Source organism: Brachyistius frenatus, unplaced genomic scaffold (assembly GCF_029030835.1).
Source record: "Brachyistius frenatus isolate BFR_SWC_R1_liver_20210118 unplaced genomic scaffold, ASM2903083v1 Contig_5, whole genome shotgun sequence".
NCBI lineage: Eukaryota > Metazoa > Chordata > Actinopteri > Embiotocidae > Brachyistius > Brachyistius frenatus.
In genome coordinates this window covers 3,935,754-3,959,301 of record NW_027210604.1, presented here as the reverse complement: position 1 = coordinate 3,959,301, position 23,548 = coordinate 3,935,754, and the positions used below count along the sequence as shown (strand labels likewise).

The 23,548-nt window shown below is 38.5% G+C and overlaps 1 protein-coding gene and 1 long non-coding RNA gene across 2 annotated transcripts; both read left to right on the top strand.

Annotated features, from left to right (window-relative positions):
* The first annotated feature begins 1,127 nt into the window (after positions 1-1,127).
* slc22a4 (solute carrier family 22 member 4) lies at positions 1,128-6,621 on the top strand. The gene is made up of 10 exons (XM_069722350.1): positions 1,128-1,535; positions 3,366-3,469; positions 3,573-3,727; positions 3,897-4,068; positions 4,378-4,504; positions 4,866-4,966; positions 5,109-5,323; positions 5,646-5,828; positions 6,112-6,247; positions 6,543-6,621. Exons 1-10 carry the CDS (start codon positions 1,128-1,130, stop codon positions 6,619-6,621), a joined length of 1,680 nt encoding a protein of 559 aa, XP_069578451.1.
* A 1,191-nt stretch (positions 6,622-7,812) lies between these two features.
* Positions 7,813-22,958, top strand: LOC138631927 (uncharacterized). Its single transcript, XR_011311765.1, has 2 exons — positions 7,813-7,938; positions 22,245-22,958. It is a non-coding gene; the product is annotated as an uncharacterized lncRNA (long non-coding RNA).
* Positions 22,959-23,548: the final 590 nt, after the last annotated feature.

Below are 23,548 nucleotides of genomic sequence, written 5' to 3'. Positions count from 1 at the left end.
GAGTTTTTAAAGCCTGAAGACAGAGCCAAGATGAGGGGCAGAAGCTGAGTTTTCTCTCTTAAATTAAGGATATGCTGACAGGTTATAATGGGAATCTTTGTTTCATGAAAATGATCAGGAAACAGAGAACACCGACTCTTTCCAGTAGAGCACGGTTTCTATCACACATACCCCAGATTTGATATCCCAGCATGTTTAATGAATGACGTCGTGATGTTACGTGAGGCATCTCTGAAGTAAAGGCAGGAGCAAAAACTCTTGAGGTCACCTCAACTCCCAGGATTTAAAAAAAGACAAAACATGACACGTTTTAGAGTAATATGGACAGAGTACAAACTGTGATCACATTACAGCATTTTTTTTAATTTTTTTATTATGTCCATAATGTGTTCAGATTAAGAAATCATTAATGTATCTAGTAATATACTATATAACTCTGAACTCGCTAGAATATAAAATGTGATGAACAAACCAGATAAGGACAGGAGTTGGAACATGCACACGTGCTATGAAGGCATCTGTCTAAATGCTGATGGATTTCAAGCCCGATTCATTATTTTTGTCAAAACTGTGTAGTACTGAATTAAATTCCTCACAGGTTACTGTACAGGACTTTAGTCCTGATGGTTTATGAAAGGTCACAGACGAGCCGGTACAGCAGAAGAGTCGTAACATCTTGACTTTTATACCGTCTGGTTGCATAACAATAAACAGCTCAGAGATTAGTGCAAATGACAATGGCAGGCTTTATTACTGTTTTACTTCTGCTTGAAAATGATTAACTTCCTTTTGAGGAATTCCATGAGGAAGCTTTTATTGTATCACCTGTTATGAATATTTGTTATTTTTCTTTAATTATGTTTGGTCAAAAACATCTAAGTCTAAATAATGCATGTTTGAAAGCTTTGTGGAGCACAACAAATTGTGCTTCAACTTAAGTTGTGTTAAACCTTTTTTTTTTCCAGCACTCTATGGAAGCGTGTGCCCGCCCAGATCAGCTGTAGCTGGGATATAAAACCTGACCTCAGCGTTTGAGTTCACATGTTATTGAGCAGTCGAGCTCGCTCTATCTTGTGCCTATCGGAACTGACGACTGGTCTTTTTCTTTCCTCACTTTTGGTGACGTAATGGAGAGCGCAAAAATCAGAGACTATGACACAATCACATCCTTTCTTGGGTCTTGGGGACCCTTTCAGCAAAGGATTTTTTTCTCACTGGCCATCAGCATCATCCCAAACGGATTTATTGGTATCTACATAGTATTTGTAGGTGGTACCCCACTTCATGAATGCTTTATTCCTGAAAACTACAGCATCAGTGAGATGTGGAGAAATGTGACAATACCTCTGGAAACAGTCGATGGCATCACAAAGCACAGCTCTTGTTCGAGGCTGAACCTGGAAATTGTCAGCACCTATTCTCAAAGGGAAATTATCCCAAATGTGGATGTGAATGTGAGTGAAATCCCTTGGGAGAGCTGTCTGGACGGATGGACATACAGCAAAAATATCTACCAGTCCACTATTGTTTCAGAGGCGAGTAACAAGTCATCAATTCATTTTAATATGATATAATCACATTTTTGTAAATAAATGTTGTTTTGTAGACTATTTTTCGGGAGATAAAACTTAAATGACTGATAATCCCAAAGGGGGAGACGTGGTAATGAAAAATATAAGAAAAGAGGGTTTTTTTTTACAGAGACAAACACAGTCTTCACTTGCACGCAAAGTCCAAATGACACTAACCAAATGACTGGCAAATTGCAGCACTTCAGCTACAAATCTTACAAATCTAACTGATCCAACTGGCAAAGCCAAAGTTAGCCTGCTAATATAGTACTACTACCCATTTATAGAGATGAGGAAAAGTGGGAACATCCAACGTAACACTTGATTAAACATGACGGACAGTGAGAAGACTTTAGACTGCATTTTGAAAATTATATCATCTACACCAAGCAACATCAGCCTGATCAGCATAAACAGTTTTCTCACTCTAAATGCGTGAACACTATTAACTTGTCTATTGAATCCATAACCTTCATGACTGTGTTTCGTTGCTTGATGAGAATGAGCACCCGAGTTGACCAGCGGGCGCATCCAATTTAGTGTCAATACAGGCTACTTTTTCTTTTTAGCTTCGCTTTGTACTGAAGCTATCCTTAAAATGTCCTGTTGTCACGCAGTAGGCATTCAATCGGGACTCACTGCGTGATCGTAAAAATGCATCTCAGACTTTGACCCTCCCGATCTGCATGCTGGCCTGCGTACCGGAAAATACGATCGGATGTCGTGGGACATCCTGGTATTTTTTTGACATGCTGCTTTTCACATACTGCGGATTTGAAGATTCTAAATTCTTTCCTGGTGTATTAAATAGCACGCAGGTCCGGGTATTGGAACGCGCAGTTTGACATTCACAGGGTGGTGCACCGTGAATTTGTCACTCGGGGTCAGACTGTTAACACCGAGCTCTACTTAAGCGAGCGCCTCGGTCCTGACCGCGTCACCGTCGTGCCAGCAATCACTTTAAAGCTCACCCTCTCGTGTAATATTGCGATTATACAGCTAAATAAAATATATAATGAAAATGTATTCACATTGTGGGGCAATTCTCTCTCAAAATACAAAACTTTTTGTTCGTAGAAGTAGGCCGACCCTTAGCAACGACGTAGCAACAGGGACGAGATCTAGTCCGGTTTTTTTTGTGGTTTTTTTTGCTTTCTACAGATTATTTCTCAAACTGAATAAGTACAGCACATAGAAACAGAAAACTGCTTAGCTAGCTCAGTCTTCAGATATCCGCTGATAAAAGATATCGATGGAGTCATGTATTTTTACGATTTTAGCACCGTGTCGTGATAAAACATAATCGCCCAAGCGAGCCGCCCGAGGATTTTAAGTGCGTGACTGTCTGTAGTGTCACAGTACGGGCGCTCGGAGCGAAATGGGTCGCATTTAATCAACCTGTAACTAGTAAAAAACAACATTATAACGCATATTATATGAAGTTCAATATGCATTCCCATCAAAAGGCAGAGTGATAGTTCTAGTGATGAGCAGGGTGTGCTGTTATGCTGATTTGAGCACGTTGACCAATCAGATCGCTGGGTCGGAACTACTTGTTGCATAATGCGACCTTCTGAGACGTCTGAGGGATTTAGCACAGACTACAACACAACCGTTGCTCCCCACCATCCCGACTCACCGGAACTGGCTTCCTGCAGCGTCTTTCTGTTCCCCAAACATTTTGCACAAACTACGATGTGCACTCTTTAGCTCGAGTTTCCGATGTATTGTACATTGTGTATTACAAATTCGACAGTGTGACCAAATGAGTGAAAATATGTGTTGGTGTTGCAGTGGGACTTGGTTTGTGAGAATGCATACAAAACGCCACTGACCACCTCGATACATTATGTCGGCGTGCTGGTGGGAGCACTGGTCTCAGGCCAGGTGTCTGACAGGTCTGTACTGTGTCAACATTGTCTGAATATTTACAAAAAGCCCAATTTTCCCTTCGCTATAAAGAAAAGTTGTGCAGCTCACTCGACTGCATTTCTTCCACAGGTTTGGAAGGAAGCCAGCCCTCTTTCTCATGATGGTTCTTCAAAATCTGGCAATAACAGCGCAGATATTTTCCCCGAGCTGGGAAATCTTCACCTTCACTTTCTTCTTGGCGGGTGCTGGGGGATTCTCCAACTACATCATTGCATTTGTGCTGGGTATGTTTTTCCAGTAGGGAGTATGATATTTGATAATACCTGATATGTTTAAGTACAATGTTGTGATGCCCTGTCACACCACAAAAACACATGTTGGTAATAAAATAACCGGAAATCAGAGGCTCCGGTTTCTTTTGACAATTTCTCCTTTAACTTGTGACACCTACAGGTTCAGAAATCTTAAGCCCGAAAACACGAGTGGCCTTCTGCTCCCTTGGAGTTTTCATGAGCTCAGCCGTGGGATACATGGCAATGCCTCTAGTAGCCTACTTCCTCCGTGAATGGCGATTGCTGCTGATTCCTATGGCTGCATCTGGGCTGATCTACATTCCTCTGTGGTGGTAAGAACATTCATCTATCGGTGTGTTAAATCTTTCTTTTTCAAGGAACTTTCATGGAACTTCACAGACGTAATGCCTAATTACACAAAAAAGCAACACACCAAAGTTCATCGGCGTTTTCTGACAAAATAGGTGGCTGCGAAAGAGTCGTCATGCAATGAACGTTTGCAGTCTCAGTTATTATAGAGGACTAAATTAACATGCTTTAAACAATTTACAATTCTACAAACGGCTTATAAATGGTGCGTGTGTCGTCATGCACCTGTGTTTATCAGCAAAGATAATGTATCCCTGTGTTCGTCTTTCCAGGTTGGTGCCAGAGTCTCCTCGCTGGCTGATCTCTCAGGGAAGAGTGAAGGAGGCTGAGGCCATACTGGAGGACGCTGCCAAGAAGAATAAAGTGGAGGCTCCATCGGCTATTTTTACACAAGCAGAGGTAGGATGATTAATAAGTTGATGATTTTATTTATGATCAATGTAATCTCTGCCTCAAAGGTCCTAGATGGTTTTAGTTTCCAATTAACTAAACTTGGATCATTTACAGCATTGTCCCTGGTATCTTTTGACTCTTTTGCATTTCAAGTTAGCCTGTGTCAGTTAGGTGACTAATTATATCGCGTGATGTCTAATTATATGTTATAGTTTACTACGTGTGTGTGTGTGTGTGTGTGTGTGTGTGTGTGTGTGTGTGTGTGTGTGTGTGTGTGTGTGTGTGTGTGTGTGTGTGTGTTCCATTCACAGATTCATGATTTAAAATGTCATTGGAGCAACTCTTTTCTTCTCATTCTATTTTGCAGGTTGAAGATGTGTTGGCTAAGAAGGACGAGAAAATCAAGTTTTTGGTCATCCTGAAAAACTGCAATATTTTCTCTCTGACATTAGTGTGTTCATCTCTGTGGTATGTTTACTATTTACCCCTGTTTCAGTCAAAATAGCAGTATTGGTCATGCAAGATAACTATTGCTGTTGTGGTGTTTGGTTCAACACTTTGTGTTTCCAAATTGATATGTAATTAATTGTTGTTCTGAATGCTTTGGCAGGATCATCATCACCATCAGTTACTACGCTTTAATCCTCAACACTTCAAACCTGCACGGCGACCCGTACTTGAACTGCTTCTTGTCTGCGGTGACAGAGGTTCCTGCTTACATTATTGCACTGTTACTGCTGCAGTACTGCTCCAGGCACATCTGCCAGTCCTGCACGCTCGCTCTCGGAGGCGTTATGATCCTCTGTGTTCACCTCATTCCAATAGGTAACGCCCAAAGCTTCGAAAGCAGCTCCTTAATGAATGAAACGTTACAAATGAGTTAAGATCAAGATGAGTATGCACACAAAATGTCCGATTTTGTCCCCAAAAATGAACCCATTTACACCTGGTAAATCTGCAATCTTTTTTTTTTTTTTTTCCCAGATAACTGATCTGGATTAGTGTGTAAAAAAAAAAAAAAAAAAAAAAAAAAGCATACTTTTACATGAGGGAAGCTTAAAATAAACCTCAGATATTTTATATCCAACTCATATGACTAACTTATTTGCGTGCTGTAATGTTCAACCCCCCTTTTTTTTCCCCTCAGGTTTACCAGGTGTGGCTGTGTTTCTTGAGATGGTAGGAAAGTTTGGCATCACATCAGCCTTCTGCGTGGTGTATGCCGTCACATCGGAGGTCTTCCCAACCGTTATCAGAAATACGGCGATGGGATGTTGCTCCATGGCTGCGCGCGTCGGCACCATCGTCTCCCCATTTATCATTTATCTGGGTGAGTACATTCGAATTTCCATTTAAAGCAATTAGTCGGGGCAATATTTGATAGTCGGTTAATCATTTTAGTTAGACAGACACTCATTCCTCTCCTCTGGCATCTATGACTGTGCATTTAATATTTCATGGTTTCAAACTGTTTTTAGGCTCATAAAAAGTCAATTGGAGACATAAATCTGTGCCGTCTGAGAAATTGTAAATGTCACAAGGATTTCACTTCATAGTTATTTTTACATTGCCAATATGAATGAAGGAAATAATCTCCAGATTCTTCTTTGCAGGACAATACTACAAGGCACTCCCATACATAGTGATGGGAGTTCTAGCCATATCCGGTTCCATCTTGTGTTTCATTCTGCCAGAAACTTATGGCAAAGCTTTACCGGAAACCATATCACAAATGCAGCCGATATGCAGGTAAGTTTGGACTTTGTTATGCTTACTGGCCACGGTGTTTCGCTGTCTGCGCTGATGTGTCCAACATCACAATTTTACGTGCTTTAGTGACAAGTCTCCTTCCATTACTGTAGGATAAAAATCTCAATAGTTTGTAGACTGTTTGAAAGAGGTCCTACATCAACAGCGAATCATTTATTTTGTTGCTCATAAATTGTTTCATACTGTTTTCAAGAACCGTACAGTTGATGGATGAGCTGTGATGCTGCTGTCTACTGTCATTGTGTTGCTAAATGTTTTCTTCATGTTCAAACAGGAGGAGAGGAAGAAAGGAAAAGGAAGTCGAAATTGGAGAGAACACATCTGAGTTCCAGAGTAAAGAATCCAAGTTATAGTTAATTAGTTTTGTTCCTGTGTTTGAACTTTTGTTTTGTTCTTTTATAGTGTCAAAACAAAACAGTGCTAAAAATTTAAACTTTGACACGTAGTACAGAATGTGTTTATTGAAATGCAGAAGAAATCATGTCATGTCCAGATAAAGTAGCTGTATGGTCTTTGATTCAGGAGCTAATACTTTGTTGTCGTTTTTATGTCGTACTGTTATTTGTTAAATGCCAATCTTCAAGATAATTTTTTTAATATTATGACAAAAGAAAATGCTTCAGAAAAATAATGTTTCTTTTTTTATAATTGCTCAAATAAGGCTCTGGTGTTGTATTATTGTTGTTGGTCTGTAACAGACATAAACCTGCTGCTTTACGGCAACATTAAACTGATTCTTTTTCTCAACAGTATAGAGTTGTTTAATCCATCCAGGTTATTTAAAGCATGCAGCGTAAAACTGTAGGCAAGTCAATTTTGCTTTCACTGCAGTTTTTTTGTTTTTTGTTTTTTAATTATTGGGAAAATAAACAGCTAATATGCCAATATGCAAAATAACCCCAAAAAACTTTTTTTGTAACCATATTTATTCCCCCAAAAGTTTGGAACTGCACATAAAAATAGCCAGGAAAAAAAAAAATGCTTTCATAAGTGTTCTGTGAACAAATAATAATTCTGATCCAAAAAAAAAAGCAAAAACACAGCCACATGTGTTTGAGCTGGGTGTTTTCAAATGACGTTAATAGTAAAGCAGCTGCAAGATACTCTTATTTTTTCATCTTTTAATTCTGCATTTATCTTCAAACTGATGTGAATTTCATCATTTTATGAACGCCACCGGGAGTTAAGCAGATTCATCATAATATCCGGAGTTATTTTTGAATATTGCGGAAATGCACTTTTTAAAATGCGTCATTGGTTTCCGAGGAAAGTCCATCATCTTACTTTCAATTCAGATCCGACAGGAAGCCTTAAATGTATATCCTAAATATGGGGATTTCTTTTGTCCAGTGTGTGTGTGTTTTTGTGTGATGTTTATGTTATTCAGTCGCAGATGGTGCGTTGGTCTGTAAATTAATTTGTAAATTTGTGAATAGAGGGAGCTGCTGGTAAACTGATCTCGGCGCAGCAGCTGTGACAAGGAGTTACTGGCATTGCTGCTCGTATCGCCTGGAGGGTTGACTCAAATAAAAGCGAAAGTAAATGCTCGCGCAGTAGACGACAGTTTGCTCCTTTGTCCGGTTTACCCAACGTTTATCGCGTTTATGGATGTATTTTCGTCCACAGCATAACCTCCATACGGAATATTAACGAAGGAGGGATAATTTAAGGTGAGTCCTCTCCTTAATGTAGACTGCAATCTGTACATGCACATTCTGCCACCATAAGGTTATGATTGTTTTTTTGTTTTTTTATTGACTAATAGCCTTGATGGAATTTGAAATAGAACACTTAATTGATGTGGATTCTTGGTGTAACTAAGCCCTTCTGTACATTCGTTGAGCTTGTCTTTATTTAGATTTATTTCTAGCAAAATCCAAAACTGAAAGTGAACGGAAACGACAATATCACGACATCCGCAGATATTGTACTGCTGGCTCATCCTTCGTTTCATTTTCTTACTATTTATGTTCATACTATATCTTCATCTTTAATGGCTCTTTTATTTTATTTCTACAGTATATTTTGGTCCACGTTGTGCACATGGTTTTGATCCTTCAAGGCCCATATGTTTTTGTTTTTTTTGTAAAGTAAACACAGGTGTGCCTTATGCACACTTTCAGTGATTTACCTCTGAAGTGAGTTATGTGATTTAATCGCAACATTATAAATAACGTAGTCAGAGACAGAAAATATCTGTTACAGTACTTGGCGGATTTCCTTATACAATTACACAAGTAATCTTGAGTAGTTTTTAAGTAAAACCATCCCAATTACAACATTAGCCTCTACTTACTATCTCATTCATTAAAAAAAAAAGAAAGAAAAGAAGAGTTCTTGGGAGTAATGGGGAAATAGTTCAGTTTGTAATGTGTTTAGATGGCTGCTTAGGGGCTTTCCCCTATTTAGCATATAGTTGTACTGTTAGTTAACGTGCATATGAATTCTGTACCCCAAATTAGCCACTGGGTGTCGCCAAACACGTCTTTTTCATTGGTAACATTTTTTTTTTTTTAAAGAAATGTCTCCTAAATACTCTTAATTAATGTCCGTGTTTCAGAAGGTATGCTGTAAGGTTAGCTGTTCGTGTTTTTGATTTGATTTTGATGACTTTCTTTTACTGTACTTTGTACATTTTCTCTAATACATTTGTCAAAGTCGGTTAAAGAACAGAATTCAAAGTACCTTTGATTTACAGTTGAGCACAATGTCTGATGTTTTTTTTTTATTTAATAACATTGCACCACCGGTAATAAAGTAGACAAACCTAGTGCTATTTCAACCAGCAACAACTTTAAAATCATATTGTCATCTTGAGTGGTGGAAACTTTTTACTCAATTTCATGTGTTTGCTCATTTAAATGAGTAGTTACTTTGCTGATTCATAGTGATAAACCACCTAAAACTTTAAAAAAAAAAAAAAAAACTAATGAAAAGTAAACATTATTATTAAATATTTGTTATTATAGGTTATTCAACACCTTACTGAGCCACTTGGGAAGAAAGCTACCCAGCTGTATATAACACTTTAATAGATGCAACATTAAATTGATATGCATGATGCATTATTGCATTAATAATTGTAATCCAGTAATATACATTGTATTGACATAGCCAAATTGCATAATGAGTTTGTTCATTTTAGAATATGTTGATACTAATACTTGATGTACGGTTACTGTGACGTTGTTGTGTAGTATTTATTCCACCACTGACATTCGATTTCATGAATGAGCACCAGATGTCCCCGTTGGTCAAGATTCAGAGAATCACTTTGTGAATAACCACTAGATGGCACCAAAGCTCTTAATATGAGCAACATGAACTTTAGTCTCTTTCAGTGAAATGCAAAAAAGGAAGTAGGGCAGTTTCTGTGTTAATGACTGACTCTAGAGCGTCTGTAGCCTCTTTGCACTGAGTTGTTGGAAAAGAGTTCCACTGTAAAAACAGGAAATAAATTGTCTAAACTACTTTGGCACACCCTGCTCGGCCTTTCACATATCAGCGTTAGATAACCCTCTCAAACTTCTCCTGAGAAAACCTCTACCCTGCTTGAGCTTTAGGTTTGTGTGTGTGTCTGTCACGGCATACAAATGCCTGAGCTTTAGGTATGTGTTTGTCTCGCAGGGAATGTTTTGGAGTTGAATATTTTTTTTTTTTTTATCAGTTGTCATCAGTGAACAGATGAGATATAACAAAGGCAAAGCAAATAGAGATGACTGCCACAGATTGGACAGACAGCTGGCGAAAAACACTACAGACAGAAACTCCAAAGGCATTGCAGTTCTGCACAGATTAAGTTTCAAGTTGTTGAAAGCAAATGTTTTCTTTTTCATAAAAAAAACAACAACGTTTTTTGTTAATTAAAGAATAAGTTAAAGGAAAGTTTAAATTTGAACAATGAACTTGCACTATGATAAGTTCTCTTTCATGTCTGCTGTTAGTTTACATCCTATAGAGTCATAAATCTACCTGTAGATCTGCACTTGTTCAGTAAAACTGCATGAGAAACAAACAGCAGGGTGTAAATGAGTGGCATTCCCCTAGAAGTACCAAGACAAAAGAGACTTAACCACAACCGATCCTTTCTGATTGTGTCTTCTGGTATTTTTGGGTAATGTGGGAACGAATAATGCTAAATACCACAATTGCCAAGAGTGTAACTAAACAAACCTGTGCAGAAACAAAATACATATTTTAGTGGCTTTTTTTTTTTCCAGTTAGAAGACAGTCTCAGCAGTGAGCATGCTAATGCATGTCTCCTTGTTTTGAAAGATAAACCTTTATCTTTTCAAAAAAATCATTCTGCCCCTCGAGTGAATGTCACACGCTTTTTTTTTTGTTTGTATATTATCCTGGTAAATAAGGAAATAACTTGAATTCCTCCTACTTTTTGTGTAATTTTTGTATGACTGACAACTTTTCTTAAACTAATAAAGTCGTTTTAATGCCAAGAAATCTACCCATCTGTCACTGTGAGGAGTCCAAAATAAACACAGGGAATGGTTTGCAAGTTTAATTTGATCCAAATCTGATAAGGCGGGGAGGCAAATGTTGTCTGGCATTTCCTCTCCTTTCCCACGTTTGTATTTTCAAAACAAGCAATACCTTAAAAACTATCTGATTCAGTACCTAGAAAGAAAGAAAAAAAAAAACCTTCAGAAAAACAATTCCACTTTTAAATCATTTTCCTCTCAATCTTTTTTGTTTTGTTACTGTGGCCTCTTAAGCAACTACTGTACACAGCATTCCCAATGCAGCTCAGCCAGGATCAGGTTGGCGGGGGCTGTGAAGGCTGGATTTCCCAGCTCATGGCAGGTTTCTTTGAAATGCCTCAGCGTCCACCAGCATGAGCAGCATGCCCTGCTGGTCACATGGCAGAACTGCTCAGCTCTGGCTTCTCTCAAGTCACGTGGTTTATAAGAAATCGAGCCTCCAGTTTAGAGCAGGTCTCACAGTGACTTCACAGCCAATCTCACAGACACTGAAAGGCTCCTGAGTCAGCAGCTTTGGGTTGTTTTTTTTTTTTATTGCATCTGATGTATGTGGCGTTTTATATCTCTTATCTGCAGACTTGCAACTTTCCGGGGGATGTGTGTGAATGGTTTTATCTCTCAGCTTTGAAATTTCATAATGCGTGCATGACCCCTAGTTAGATACTTTTATTGAGGTTCGGTTCATTTGTTTCCCAGGTGTGCTTTTATCATCTAGCCTGAGGCTTTGATAAGCAGCCACTCTAAAAACTTCCTGAAGCAGGAAGAACCAAATGAATGTTGTCTTTTTCTACAAATAAAAACATGTGGCATGTTTTTGAACAACAGGTCTTGCAACCGCCCGTGTTTAGCTCGACTGCTCTTTGTTATAGTCCTGTTTTCCGCCTTTGTTGTTGTTGCTATGACTACACAGCAAAAGCCCTCCTCACCTGTGGCCACACCTACAGCAGGTGGCGCGCAGCACATTTGAACAAGTCCTCCCACAAGCCCGTGCGATCATTTGTTCCTACGTAATAGGAGCCACAGGAGTGTTTACTAAATTAGTGCCCGCGTTAGATTTAGGCACAACAACCGCTCGGTTAGGTAAAGAGAAGGGTTGGGGACAAAATGGGACGGGGATGACCTGAACCATGTTGTGCATTAAAGTTACTAATTCCTTTGTTCAGCAAAATGTGAATGCAGCAAGGCCGCACTGGGGGTGTTCAGGTATTCTCGATCTCTGCCCGTGTTGACTCAGTTCTGTTAACGGCACAAGACAGATGTTGTAAATTAGCTTTAACACGTTAACACTTTAAACAGCGGGAAAGACATTCTGGCATTCAGTGGAGTGGTGTTTAATGTTTCCTGTCTCATGAGTCAAACGGTGTGTCAACTGTGCCAAATAACGGGCACACCGCATTGTTGGGAATGACCGTAGCTCATTCTTTGAGTGTTAGGTTTACAGTTGTGCTGGCTGTGCCTCAGACCTGCTTGGTCAGATAACCTTTTGCACGTCGATACATTGTGCCGCACATATCTACATCTTGACATCATATATCGGCCGGAACCCCTGTTAAAGGCTGTCAGCTGGAGCGGTTGGCGATCTCCTAGGAGTGTAGAGGAGGACGTTTTTAATCCTGCGGGTGATGAATTCCTTTCAGAGTGTCAACGTCAGAAACTTGAGAATGCCTGCTAGTCAATGCAGTTTCCACCCTGCTACACCCACGCAGGGTTTCAACACAGCCCATAAGTCACTTTTATTAATTGACTTGCGTGTTGTTACTCCTGCGCAGGCTGAACTTCCTAGACTTTGACACTGTTCAGGGGTCATAATAAAAAAGCGAGTGGGTTCATACAGGTTCTCTGGGAATTCTGGGTGGATGTGTCCTGGGTGTCAGCTGTCAAGTGATGGTTTTGGAGAGGGAAATATAGACAAACTATTTGTGTGTGTGATGGAGAGATGTTTGCATTTAAAAAACCTGAAAAAAAAAACTCAACACAAAAGGTGTAGTGATGCTGTGGGCTGGTGTCATTCTTTAGAACAGCCACATTACGACATCATGAGGGCACACCGCATTCATGATAATATGCTGTCACAGTTACTTGGCTTTATTGCAGTAAGTTCATCAGCAAACCGTATGCAGTTCTGAGCATTGGTTGCTTTGGCAAATGCGAGAAACTGTGTTTAGCAATGTGCACATTTTCTTATCGGAGAAATATACACTTACGCTGTATTGACCCTTGCATTCAGATGTTCACATGCCATTATGTGGTTTTATCTGAAGTCCTGGGAAGAAAAGTCTAAATGAGATGATCCATTTGTGTCACGACATTATCCAAAGCCCACGTTGTTATTTTTAACACAACTCTCACGTGTATTATTTTTTTTATGTGTTGTGTCTAAAGGCTGTTATTCACCTAATTGACAATGTGGTTTGTGCCTGGTTTCTGTCCACCTGCTGCCTGGTTTGACCTGTGTTTGCTTTGCTGCTCGGTGGGCACCGTGCCAGTGGATGGCATCCACCCCTTCTGTGTGTGTGTGTGTGTGTGTGTGTGTGTGTGTGTGTGTGTGTGTGTGTGTGTGTGTGTGTGTGTGTGTGTGTGTGTGTGTGTTTTAAACAGAGCGAGCAACAGAAAGGCTTCTGGTCTTTCCAGTAAAACGTCTTTTCACTCACTCATAAGGGCCTCCACATCTCCAGAAACACATCGAAACACTAGCCAATAAGAATATTTCACCCATATGAAACCTTGTTCCTCAAGACAGCCAGAGGAACGGCTTTGGTCTTTTCAGAAAGTCAGCTGACTTACTGTCACTACTTCTCTCTCTCTCTCTCTCTTATCCCCCCCCCCCCCCCACACAGACACACACCCCACCCCTTCCCTCTCCCTGCCTGTATCATTTGATCTCTCCAACCCTCGTGTACTCCCGGATGCACTCGCACATCGTTTGCTTTTTGGCAAACGCCTAAATCCTGTTTACAGACGTGTCACAGCCAAGCATGATTTGATTACATTAAACATTAACGTTTGCATGAATTATGCCTTTGTCCAGCTCAGTATTCAGATCCTTCACTTTGGCAAAAAATAACAATACAACAATGTCAAAATTCTTAATTGCAAGTTAATGTTCAGTAAATGTATGTATTTATTATTTGAAAAATATCAGTAACTATTATACTACAAATAATTGGCCCAGGGAGTGTTGCAGTTTTAAATATAATATTGGATAATTATTATTCAAACATTGATGTGTAAATAGGATTTTACTGCTTTGGTTGGTCAAGTTGGAGGTACGTTTAATGAATATATAAGATGTCATACTAATAAGATGTAACATTAATATTAACAAGCTTTATTTGTTTCGTGTGTAAAATTGTATTCTGAATTTTTTTTTCCAGCCACAGGTGTCAAATGAATGTAATAGAGTCAGAAAAAAAAAATGAGTCAGAATTACAGTGTTTATTACCCGAGTTGTAGATTACAAGAAGAATAAACGTATTATAACAAGATCATGACTGCGGTTAAAATCATTTTAGGACTGTGCACAAAAGAGAAGCACTTCCTGTCCTGCAAGTGTACAGCATCCTTCTTTTGTGTGCAGCAAACTCAAGTAATCGCTGACGTTTCCTGTAAATCAGAAGATTAATTATTACCACAGTGTGTTTCACTCTCTCCCACCCCTATTTCTGTTTGACACACACACACAAACGCTCACATAGACACCAGCATGTTGACAAATTGTTTAAACTTAATCAGTCTCAATCTAAGTGCTTTTGCTTCTTCTCAGCTCAAAATTCAAGTTATTACATGCAACCAAATACCAGACTATTGATGCGATAACAGTCCAATTTGTAAATGAGTGACTCACCATTATTCTACATCTGTTAGTATCAGTGTTTTCAGTGAGACGCTGAGTCAAGTTTCCACTTTGAGATTTAATCACCAAGTGTCGAGGTTTGGGTTCAAACATGTCAATGCATTTCGATAATTTGACAGCACACTTCATAATGTAATTCTGTTGAGTGGAAGCAAAACTATTCTCCTCTCCACTTCCACGCTGCAGGTGTCTGTAACTGTAACTCAGACCATCTGGTTAAAAAAAAACACACCAGCAAAAAAAAAATAGCTTGCCAATGGCACATTTACTGAACAGGGCGGCCAGGTACTATTACAACTATGATGGTGATAGTGATTCAATCCTGCTGCATATCATTTGGTAGAGTCTAGGAAAAACCAGGTCAGTTACATAAGGCTGTTGTTTACGCTCTGATTGCCAGTTTTGATTGTACAGGAGACTTAATGTGTTTAAAAAAAATGTGTCTGTAAATCCATAGATCCCTAAGATTGTTCATTTTGATCCTTCAGTATATAGTTTTTCAGCTGTTGTGGACCAAATCTGAGGATTTCTTTCATGGTGAAACTTTCAAAACATTAGCTGAGGGCTTCAGCGAGTAAACTGATAAAGCTATGATTGTGTTGATGGCTTTTGTTCCAGCCATTAAAGAAAAATTATTGGCAACTTGTTATCTATTAACTAATTGATGACAGTGGCGGGGGGAAAAAAAAAAATGAATTGGAAATATTAAAAAAAAGAGTAAAATTCACAAGTTAATAAGCCCAACAGTTTAAAAAGCATTACGTGTTCTTTAACGAACCCTAAAGCTTCTTAGCGGTCCGTTATTCTTTGGCATAAAGACTGTGGTTTAGCATGTGCAAGAAAACATATTTCAGTCAGTCACCACCCACACTGGTTGAAGCTAGCTGGTTTAACCCCAATATCCACCATGTTTGTATCTCTAGAGAGATACGTATGTTTTACATACGTTTTTATAGTGGAAACCACACTTGGAGTGAAAGGGAACAATATGATTTAAAGCAACAGGAAGCAGGATAATGCAGAGATACAAACATGGTGGATATTGGAGTGTTGGTTAAATGTTGTTAGAGCAGTTTCCCCACTTCCTTTACCATGAATTATTTATAACGTGATTTCTCTAATTAAATAATAACTCTACTTAGACTGTTAGACCGTGTAAAAATATTTTTAAGGTATGCTTAATTCAGAGCATATTCTTTTCTTTTTAGTGGTTGATGTGGAAATCATAGACTGGATCACTGAGATAAGCCCTCAAACTGGCCAATTATTGTATTCTGCTTCCTGCCATTGTTTTCTACCACACACGAGCCGAGAGGAACTGCCAATATGAGGCTAAAGTTCCTCCAAACAGCCCATGTATTATGAGCATATACTGCTGTCAAATCAGGTTAAAATGACATAGATGATAAAATCACACATTCTGATAAATTAATTCCAAAACCTATTTCTGTTCTGCATTCCTTTCTTTCACTTCGCTTTGCACAAACTTTGACAGGAAGTTAATTCATGGAGCAGACTCCAGATGTGAGTGTTTATAATCTCGGGATTCATGGGAAAATGAGTCAGTACGAGTCACTGTGAAACTCTTACATAACTTTTGAAAAGTATCTGTGTTTTTTAAATGTAGCAGAATAATTAGTTGAGTCATAAATGAGAAAAACACTGGCAGTGAAAGCTGACAGTCTCGTTACACAGCATCCAGATATTAAATCAAATGACTTAACCGAGGAGCAGCCGATTGATGTTGGCAGATTTTTATGTTTTACATACGTTTTTATAGTGGAAACCACACTTGGAGTGAAAGGGAACAATATGATTTAAAGCAACAGGAAGCAGGATAATGCAATTTTTTACACACGTTAAAGGTGTTTTGCCATCGAGAAAAACTGCAGACTTCAAGGGACCTTACACTTCTCCTTCATCACTGTTCCTCCTCTTGACTCCCTTTATTTTTTCTCGTCAAAACAAAACAGAAGGCTGTAAAGATGCTGGTTAACCCTTTAAAAACAAACCTATTTTTTAGGCCTCTGCTGGAAATGTGCGTACCCATAATAAAAAGACTATATATCTCTGCAACCACAAAAAAAAATTATAATTTTTTTTTTACTAATAAAGGGAACACTTGTGAGATTTGTTCGATGTGTAAATATCAGTATATATGTCCATATTTTAATAATAGTTTTGCTAAGTCTTCTCCATGGCCCCCAATTGGGGGCCTCTAGGGCTTAAAGGGTTAAGAGAGTAAATGAAAAGAATTACTACTTGCATAAGTGTGAGTCAGAGCTGCATTTGTGCTAGCACGACGCTGTGCTCGCAACTTTCTGCCACCGTCTACGCATAACATCTCCAAGCGTGTGTTAGCAATATGTACCGAATGCGTCCATCAGCAGACATTAGAGCTTAATGCTGTCATTAAGTCACACAAGCTGACCTCCCCAAACCTGAACAATCCACCTTCTGAGGCTAATTGTCTGCTGTTGTGTGGCTCATTCTACAGCATTCCCACCAAGCACCTAATTACACCAGGAATGCTGTCCAGTGTCTTTGAGGCATGGACACAATAGTAGTACAGTTTTTACTTTTTAGTGGGATTTTGAATACGTAATTGAGGAATTGGTGACGATTATAGTAATGCAGAATTTTATGAAAAAGATAAGTGATCAATGTCTATCGACAGCTTAATTAGTATAAAATCCACATGTATTGTATTTTTGAAAACAGACGTTCACAACTTGTTTGATTTCAATGAGGAAAATAATGTCCGATATGGAGATGAAATTGCTGTTTTTACCTTAAAGGTAAAACCCGTAAAACTTGAAAGCCATCTTTTTTTAATGTAAGTATTGGATTTGTTTTTATGTAAGAAAATCTCACAATGGAAGAATGAAATCAAACTCTCTTCGGTAAATAAGAGTACTTTCCCTTCCCAGCAATCGTTTTATTGTGCCTAAGTGAGAGCACCAAAGCGGTAACTTTCAAAAGCTGGCCTTCATCTGCACTGTAGAACATGAAATCTATGATACATAGTGTGTTAATGTTTGACTTCCTCAATGGTGATAGTAACCAAACTGATCGTCACAAACTGAAGCAAAGGTTGTCTGATTATGTGAATTCTAATTTTCCTCTTTTGAATTACTGAATTATGTCATTACCTCTCAGAATGTGTCAAATGGAGGGCAAACTCCTATTTGATAACTGCTGGTGTGTGTTTAGTGTTTGTTGAGTTTATGAAATTCAATTGACATTTCACCTGCTGATTACTGTAGAGCGTCATAAGCTGCAGAACCGTACAGTACTTCACCTGCTGTGGTTATAATGTTGATATAATCATCTACAATTTAATTAGGCATCTCTCTACTCCTCTGCTACAGTATTATATTGTACTATACTGTACTATATCCAATTAAGGCTTATAGTGGGGAGTGGTCTCATGGTGGGAAATATTTTTTCTTTATGTCATTTAAGGGTGTTGCTCTTGTCTCTGTCTGTCTCTCTGTCTATCTATCAGTTTTATATGATGTTTTTTTTATCACTAGAGTCACTGTGAAAGGGAAATGCTGTGCAGTAAAAAGGCAACATCATAAAATAGATGAAACTGCACTGTCAGTCAAATGAAGTCAGTTTCTATGTCATATCATTCTATGAAGCCCCTGAAACATCAATGTGGGGAATTTAATTCTGGACTAATTTTGCATTCCTTTGCGGTTAGTTTTGCATTCCTACTGATTCATATGAACAGTTGGTTCAGTTGTTGTTATGATGTACTGCCAGACAAGACAACACAAAGAAGAGATGATGTGAATCTGTACATGGTGCGGTCAGTGCTTATCATTCAGTTTGAAGAAGCAATATCTTTGACCGTAGACAGCTGCTGGTTGGGAGCACAGCTGCAGCTGCTCTGTCTGACTGTTGCGGGTGAAGCTGGGGCTGAATGTGGTTGTTGTTTGAATTTGCCTGCTGCTACGGTGCTGTGGATATGTCCAGCTGTACTGTAGCTACTTGAATCGGCAGTGCTTCTGTCACAAATGTCCTGCCAATGCGCCACAGGTCAGACCAAAAGTGGCTTCCATACATGGCTCAGCCAAGCACAGTCATCACGCACACAACCACTGCATAAACTTTGTGTTGCTAATGTATCGATGTACAGTGAGAGCTTTGTAACTCCACGGCTTCAGTCATGATCACAGCTGCAGTGTGTTTCAGTCAGCCTCGGCAGCGGTCCCTGGCACATCCAGTGATCCCGCTTCTCTGGTTCTCTTCCTTAGTTCGGTAGTGCAGACTTGACCTGCCTCCCTGGGGGAGTCTTTCTCTACGGGTCAGAAGAAATGCAGGACTTATTGCCAGCTATTGCAAAAGTCATCCAGAAGAAATCCCCACGATGATCCTCGGGGTCTCGCTTATCATCTATCATGGTTACAAGCAGCGTAGAAAACTGTTCTGGCGTTTCTTCTTCTTGTTGGATCCGCGAGTTGGATATTGAGACTGTTGGATATTGGGAATTGCAAATGTCTTTAATTTCTCCCACTTGGCGGATAGAACGACAAAAGCGTCAACAAACTGGTGACCTTTTGTTTGTATGGTTGCATTTGTTAATCACTGAAAATAAGTGACACAATAAAAACAAGCAAGACAACTGAGCTCAAATACTGCAACTGTTCCTGAGTTCAAATTTATTTCATGTTCCGCTTACCTTACCAACATTGCATCAAACTTTGTCTCACAGCCAGCCATGTATTTGCATGGCTGTCAAACAGAGTGTATATTTTGAAACTTCAATGGCAGCTCTTTGTCCTCCATTAAACCAGACTGTAGTACAAAACATTGCATTTGAAAATGTGCTTGAGATAATCTTCCATTTTAAGTGAAGACAAAAAGGTGCGATCTGTGTACGAAGCAAACAGTAAAGCAGGAAACAGAAAAGTTTCATGTGTAATGTGTTTGTAACTCCACGGCTTCAGTCATGATCACAGCTGCAGTGTGTTTCAGTCAGCCTCGGCAGCGGTCCCTGGCACATCCAGTGGCATAGTAGTTTTTAAATGTTTGTAAAACCAAAGATATTAAATATGGTAAATAAAAAACACAGTTTTGACTAAGTTATATTCAACAAGTTGTGTTATGTTTTGCGTTTCCCATATAATATCATGTATGCATAGAATCAGATGGAATAGATTTTAATGATCTGATCCGGGGCCAGTCTTGTTTCCTAGATATGATTTTATCATACCAAGACAAACAAGCTCAGGTGTGTTTGCGAAGAAAGACACTGACCGACAGGTATCCTGTATATGGACTGTAAAGAAAAGAAATAACTATCGATAACAAAGCCAACCTCCCCACCCACGCAGTCTGATTCTATATTACATTTATGAACTTGAAGTAATTGTGCTCGTTAGCCCCCAAAGGTATTTGAATTTTATTTTTTTTTCTTACAATTTTTACAAGAATTCTTGTGAGAAGACGGTCACCCAAAACACAAACGCTCAACAGTGGGATCTAGTTAAGGCTTTGGATGTAGATGAACGATTTCCTTCTCTTCAGATATTTTTTGCTACAAAGAAAGAGAGCCGAAAAAAAAAAAAGAAAAACGTGAGAGAGAATTCAGTATCAGACCTTCTGATTAAATTAGACAAGCAATGATCTTTGAGACTTTTCAGTGGGCTGGATTGATCACATCGCACCCTGTTAGATTACTATATAAAATACTCGATATTAGTCTCACATCGTTTGTGTCAAACTCTACTATCGCAGGATCTTACATTTTTCATCTTATATGATAAGTTAACAGCAACTCGGTTGTAGCTCCTCTTAGCCCAACTTTATATCTCAAAGTCTCTCTAAAAGATTGGTAGTTGAAGACAACAGACTTGGATGGCGACAGTCGTTTTTACAGACTTGACAAAAGTATCTACAGAGCTAATAGGACCTGTTTTTGCAGTTTGTGGCACTTCACGGCCAAAATTAAAACAATACCTCAACCCCAACGACAAAGAGAAAGCCTGTCCTAAATTATGAATATAAACAAGTGTGAAGTAAAATTAACTTAAGTATTAAATCAAAAACCCCTTGTGTGAACACACTGTGAAGACACTAACACGCATGCAAACACTGATAAAGTGACTGTGAGTGTGAGGAGCCAATTGAAATAATTAAATTTGCCAGATGGAAAGTAGCTGAGATATCGCCCTTGTTTTACCTATCACCAACACATCCTCATACAGTTCCCACCCCACCCCACCCCCTCCCATGCTCTCTTACTCCGCCATCCTCTCTTGTGGGTTTTACATATCTGGTGTTTCTTTCTGCCATTTCTTTGTGCAGGGATGGCAAGTTGTGGACTGGCCGAGTACCACACCCTTTTTCCTGAGGGTGAACTCCTGCCGTGCGAACCGTCATATTAAAACAAAATTTGAATAGACCAATTTGAAGAATAAGGCGGGCTGCAACTGTATTTTTCTTGCTAACAACACATCCAATGATTTTACAACAACAATTCTACTGAGAAAAGTTGTCTTACTACAACGTATTATTTTTTTTTTTCACTTCCAGAGGATGTAATAGTACAGTTTTAACTAATTCAAGCAATTTTAAGGGAACTGCGGTTCAAAAATCTCATACCTCATGAAACACAATAGACTTAAAACACTTAGCACAAACACATGCTCTGTACACACACAAAAGCTATTGACCTTTTTGCTAGTCTGGAACCTGCTCCATCTGCCAGCCTGATCTGTTAGAATTGACAAATTTTGTCATCTCTGTTCAAACTATCAAGTTGAACATTTAAATATGAATGAACGTCCATTACATTCAAGCCCTTGTCAAATGAGAACACAATGCTAATTTAACCTGTCACCAAAACTATCACCAGACAAGTCTCTCTGTACTTGCAGTATGCAGAGATTTTAAATCTGGTGTCTGGTGAGACTTCACCTCACTGGCCGGATTAATGCATACAGGCCTCGCCTTATAAGCAGAACATGAGCACTACAGATTTTTGGTAGCTAACTTCCGCTTTTGCCCAATGCTAACTGGAGTGGGGATAAAATAATTCAGTCGTGACGCTTTTCTAAACTTTCCAAATGTTATCAGATCGAATGGATCAAGTTCTGAGAGCCGCAACAGAAAAAGCTACTGCGAAACGTATTATGTGTAGTGTTTTTGGAGTCACGCCCACTGGCAGAATTAGGAGACAAAAGTTCTGTACTGCAGGTTTAAACAAAATGAATCGCTGTTAAATAAAATTATTTTGATTTAGTTAATTCCTCACGTGCTTCACTTATTACTTTATTCAAAAACTAAATGCAACAATATTTCTTCTACTTCAATTTCATTTTGAATAAGCACGGGTCAAATTTTCTCCTTTTCCTTTCCTTGTTGGTTTTGCAAAAAAAAAAAAAAAGGTTTTTACTTCCCTGCAACTTTCCCCAGACTTTTGTCTTTGTCAGATTTACAGACAGTGCACTTCCTCAGATCTAACACAAAAATATTTGAAAGCTTTTTTTTGTTTATTTGGTTTCAATGAAAGTGGAAGTGTGTTCAACAAATTTGGGACTTTGCTATTGATATATGATGAGTCAGGAATATGTTCGGTCTTAACCTGTTTTTCCTCTTTCTTTCTTTTTTTAAGGATACCAATCTACAAAGGATTGAAATCAGTCCTGGTGGTCCTTTATCTCTTTGTCTGCAGAAGAAGAAAGAAGAACGGAGTGTAATGGTCGTCTGTGTGTAAAGACAGTCGGGAAGTATACAGATATTCTGCCAATATATATCGACATACGCTAAAAATGAAGTCTGCATTCTGTGCTGATACACCGTTTCACTGCTTCTTGTTTTTTCCAGTTTGTACAATCGAGTTTGCCAAACATACAGTCTATAGATATATATCTTCATGAGATTTATTTTTATTGTTTAAGAATTAATACAGAATTTCTTTCTATTTGTGTTTACTTGACTGTTGTTGACTAGATATTTTTTATAGGACTTTATACTCGAAGGAAAATCACAAGACATCGTAAACTGAACAAAGCTGTCGTATCCAATGTTACAGTAGCTTAGCATCAACCTTACCTCAGTTTGATTAGTTAATGATTAATTTGTTGAGTACCCTTTTCGTTTCCTAATGATCATGCATGTGCAAACATCATAGCCGGAGCTTAGACTGCCATAAATAGTCGTTTTTATGTTACTTAAAAAAAATTAAAAAAAAATCAAATGACAACTTCCCTAACATCTAATTTAAGGCACCTGTCATTTAATGATGTGTATCATGTCCTGCAACTGTCCATGTTTTTTAGAACCACAACATAATTCATAATAAAGTTGTTTTCATATTTGTCTATCATACTGGTTGTTGTTTTTTTTTTTATATATATATACTTTATCGTGTTATTAATGGCAGCAACAGCTGCAGATAGTTTGCGCAGGTGTTTAACCACAGCAGCATTTCAATACTACCATTGAAGCACCCTTAAAATGTTTCAATAATCAAGAACAATAGTAATTTGGAGTCATTATAAATCCTCAAAAAGCCTTTTAAATTGTAGCTTTAAATTTACTCCAGTTGTTTGTTGTTGGTTTCTTTTGGAAAACGAACAATATTTTTGACTGCCTAAGATTTACTGATATTGACAATTTAAGATGTTTGCTTTTGGTGACATTTTCATTTGATGGCAAAAAAAAAAACATTTAACAAGAAGAAAGAAAACAAAACTTGTGACAGTTTTACTGTTTTACTGTTTTTTACTGTTTACAGTACTGTCTGGGAATTTTCTGGAAGTTTTAAGTAGTGTGTTTACATTCTACAAATTAAAAACTTGCAAATTACTACTATCGTTCTTTCTTTCAGACTCAGTATTAAGTGAGCACTAAGTAGTTAAGTAGTTTTGAAATCAGCATTAATATATAAATAATGGTTAACTGTTATTAAGGTGA

Bases quoted from the DNA above. Each gene is read 5' to 3' on its own strand.
- slc22a4 (XM_069722350.1), top strand. From the start codon at position 1,128: ATGGAGAGCGCAAAAATCAGAGACTATGACACAATCACATCCTTTCTT. The intron at 4,967-5,108 runs GTATGTTTACTA...ATGCTTTGGCAG, and splicing joins TTAGTGTGTTCATCTCTGTG to GATCATCATCACCATCAGTT. The intron at 6,248-6,542 runs GTAAGTTTGGAC...ATGTTCAAACAG, and splicing joins CAAATGCAGCCGATATGCAG to GAGGAGAGGAAGAAAGGAAA.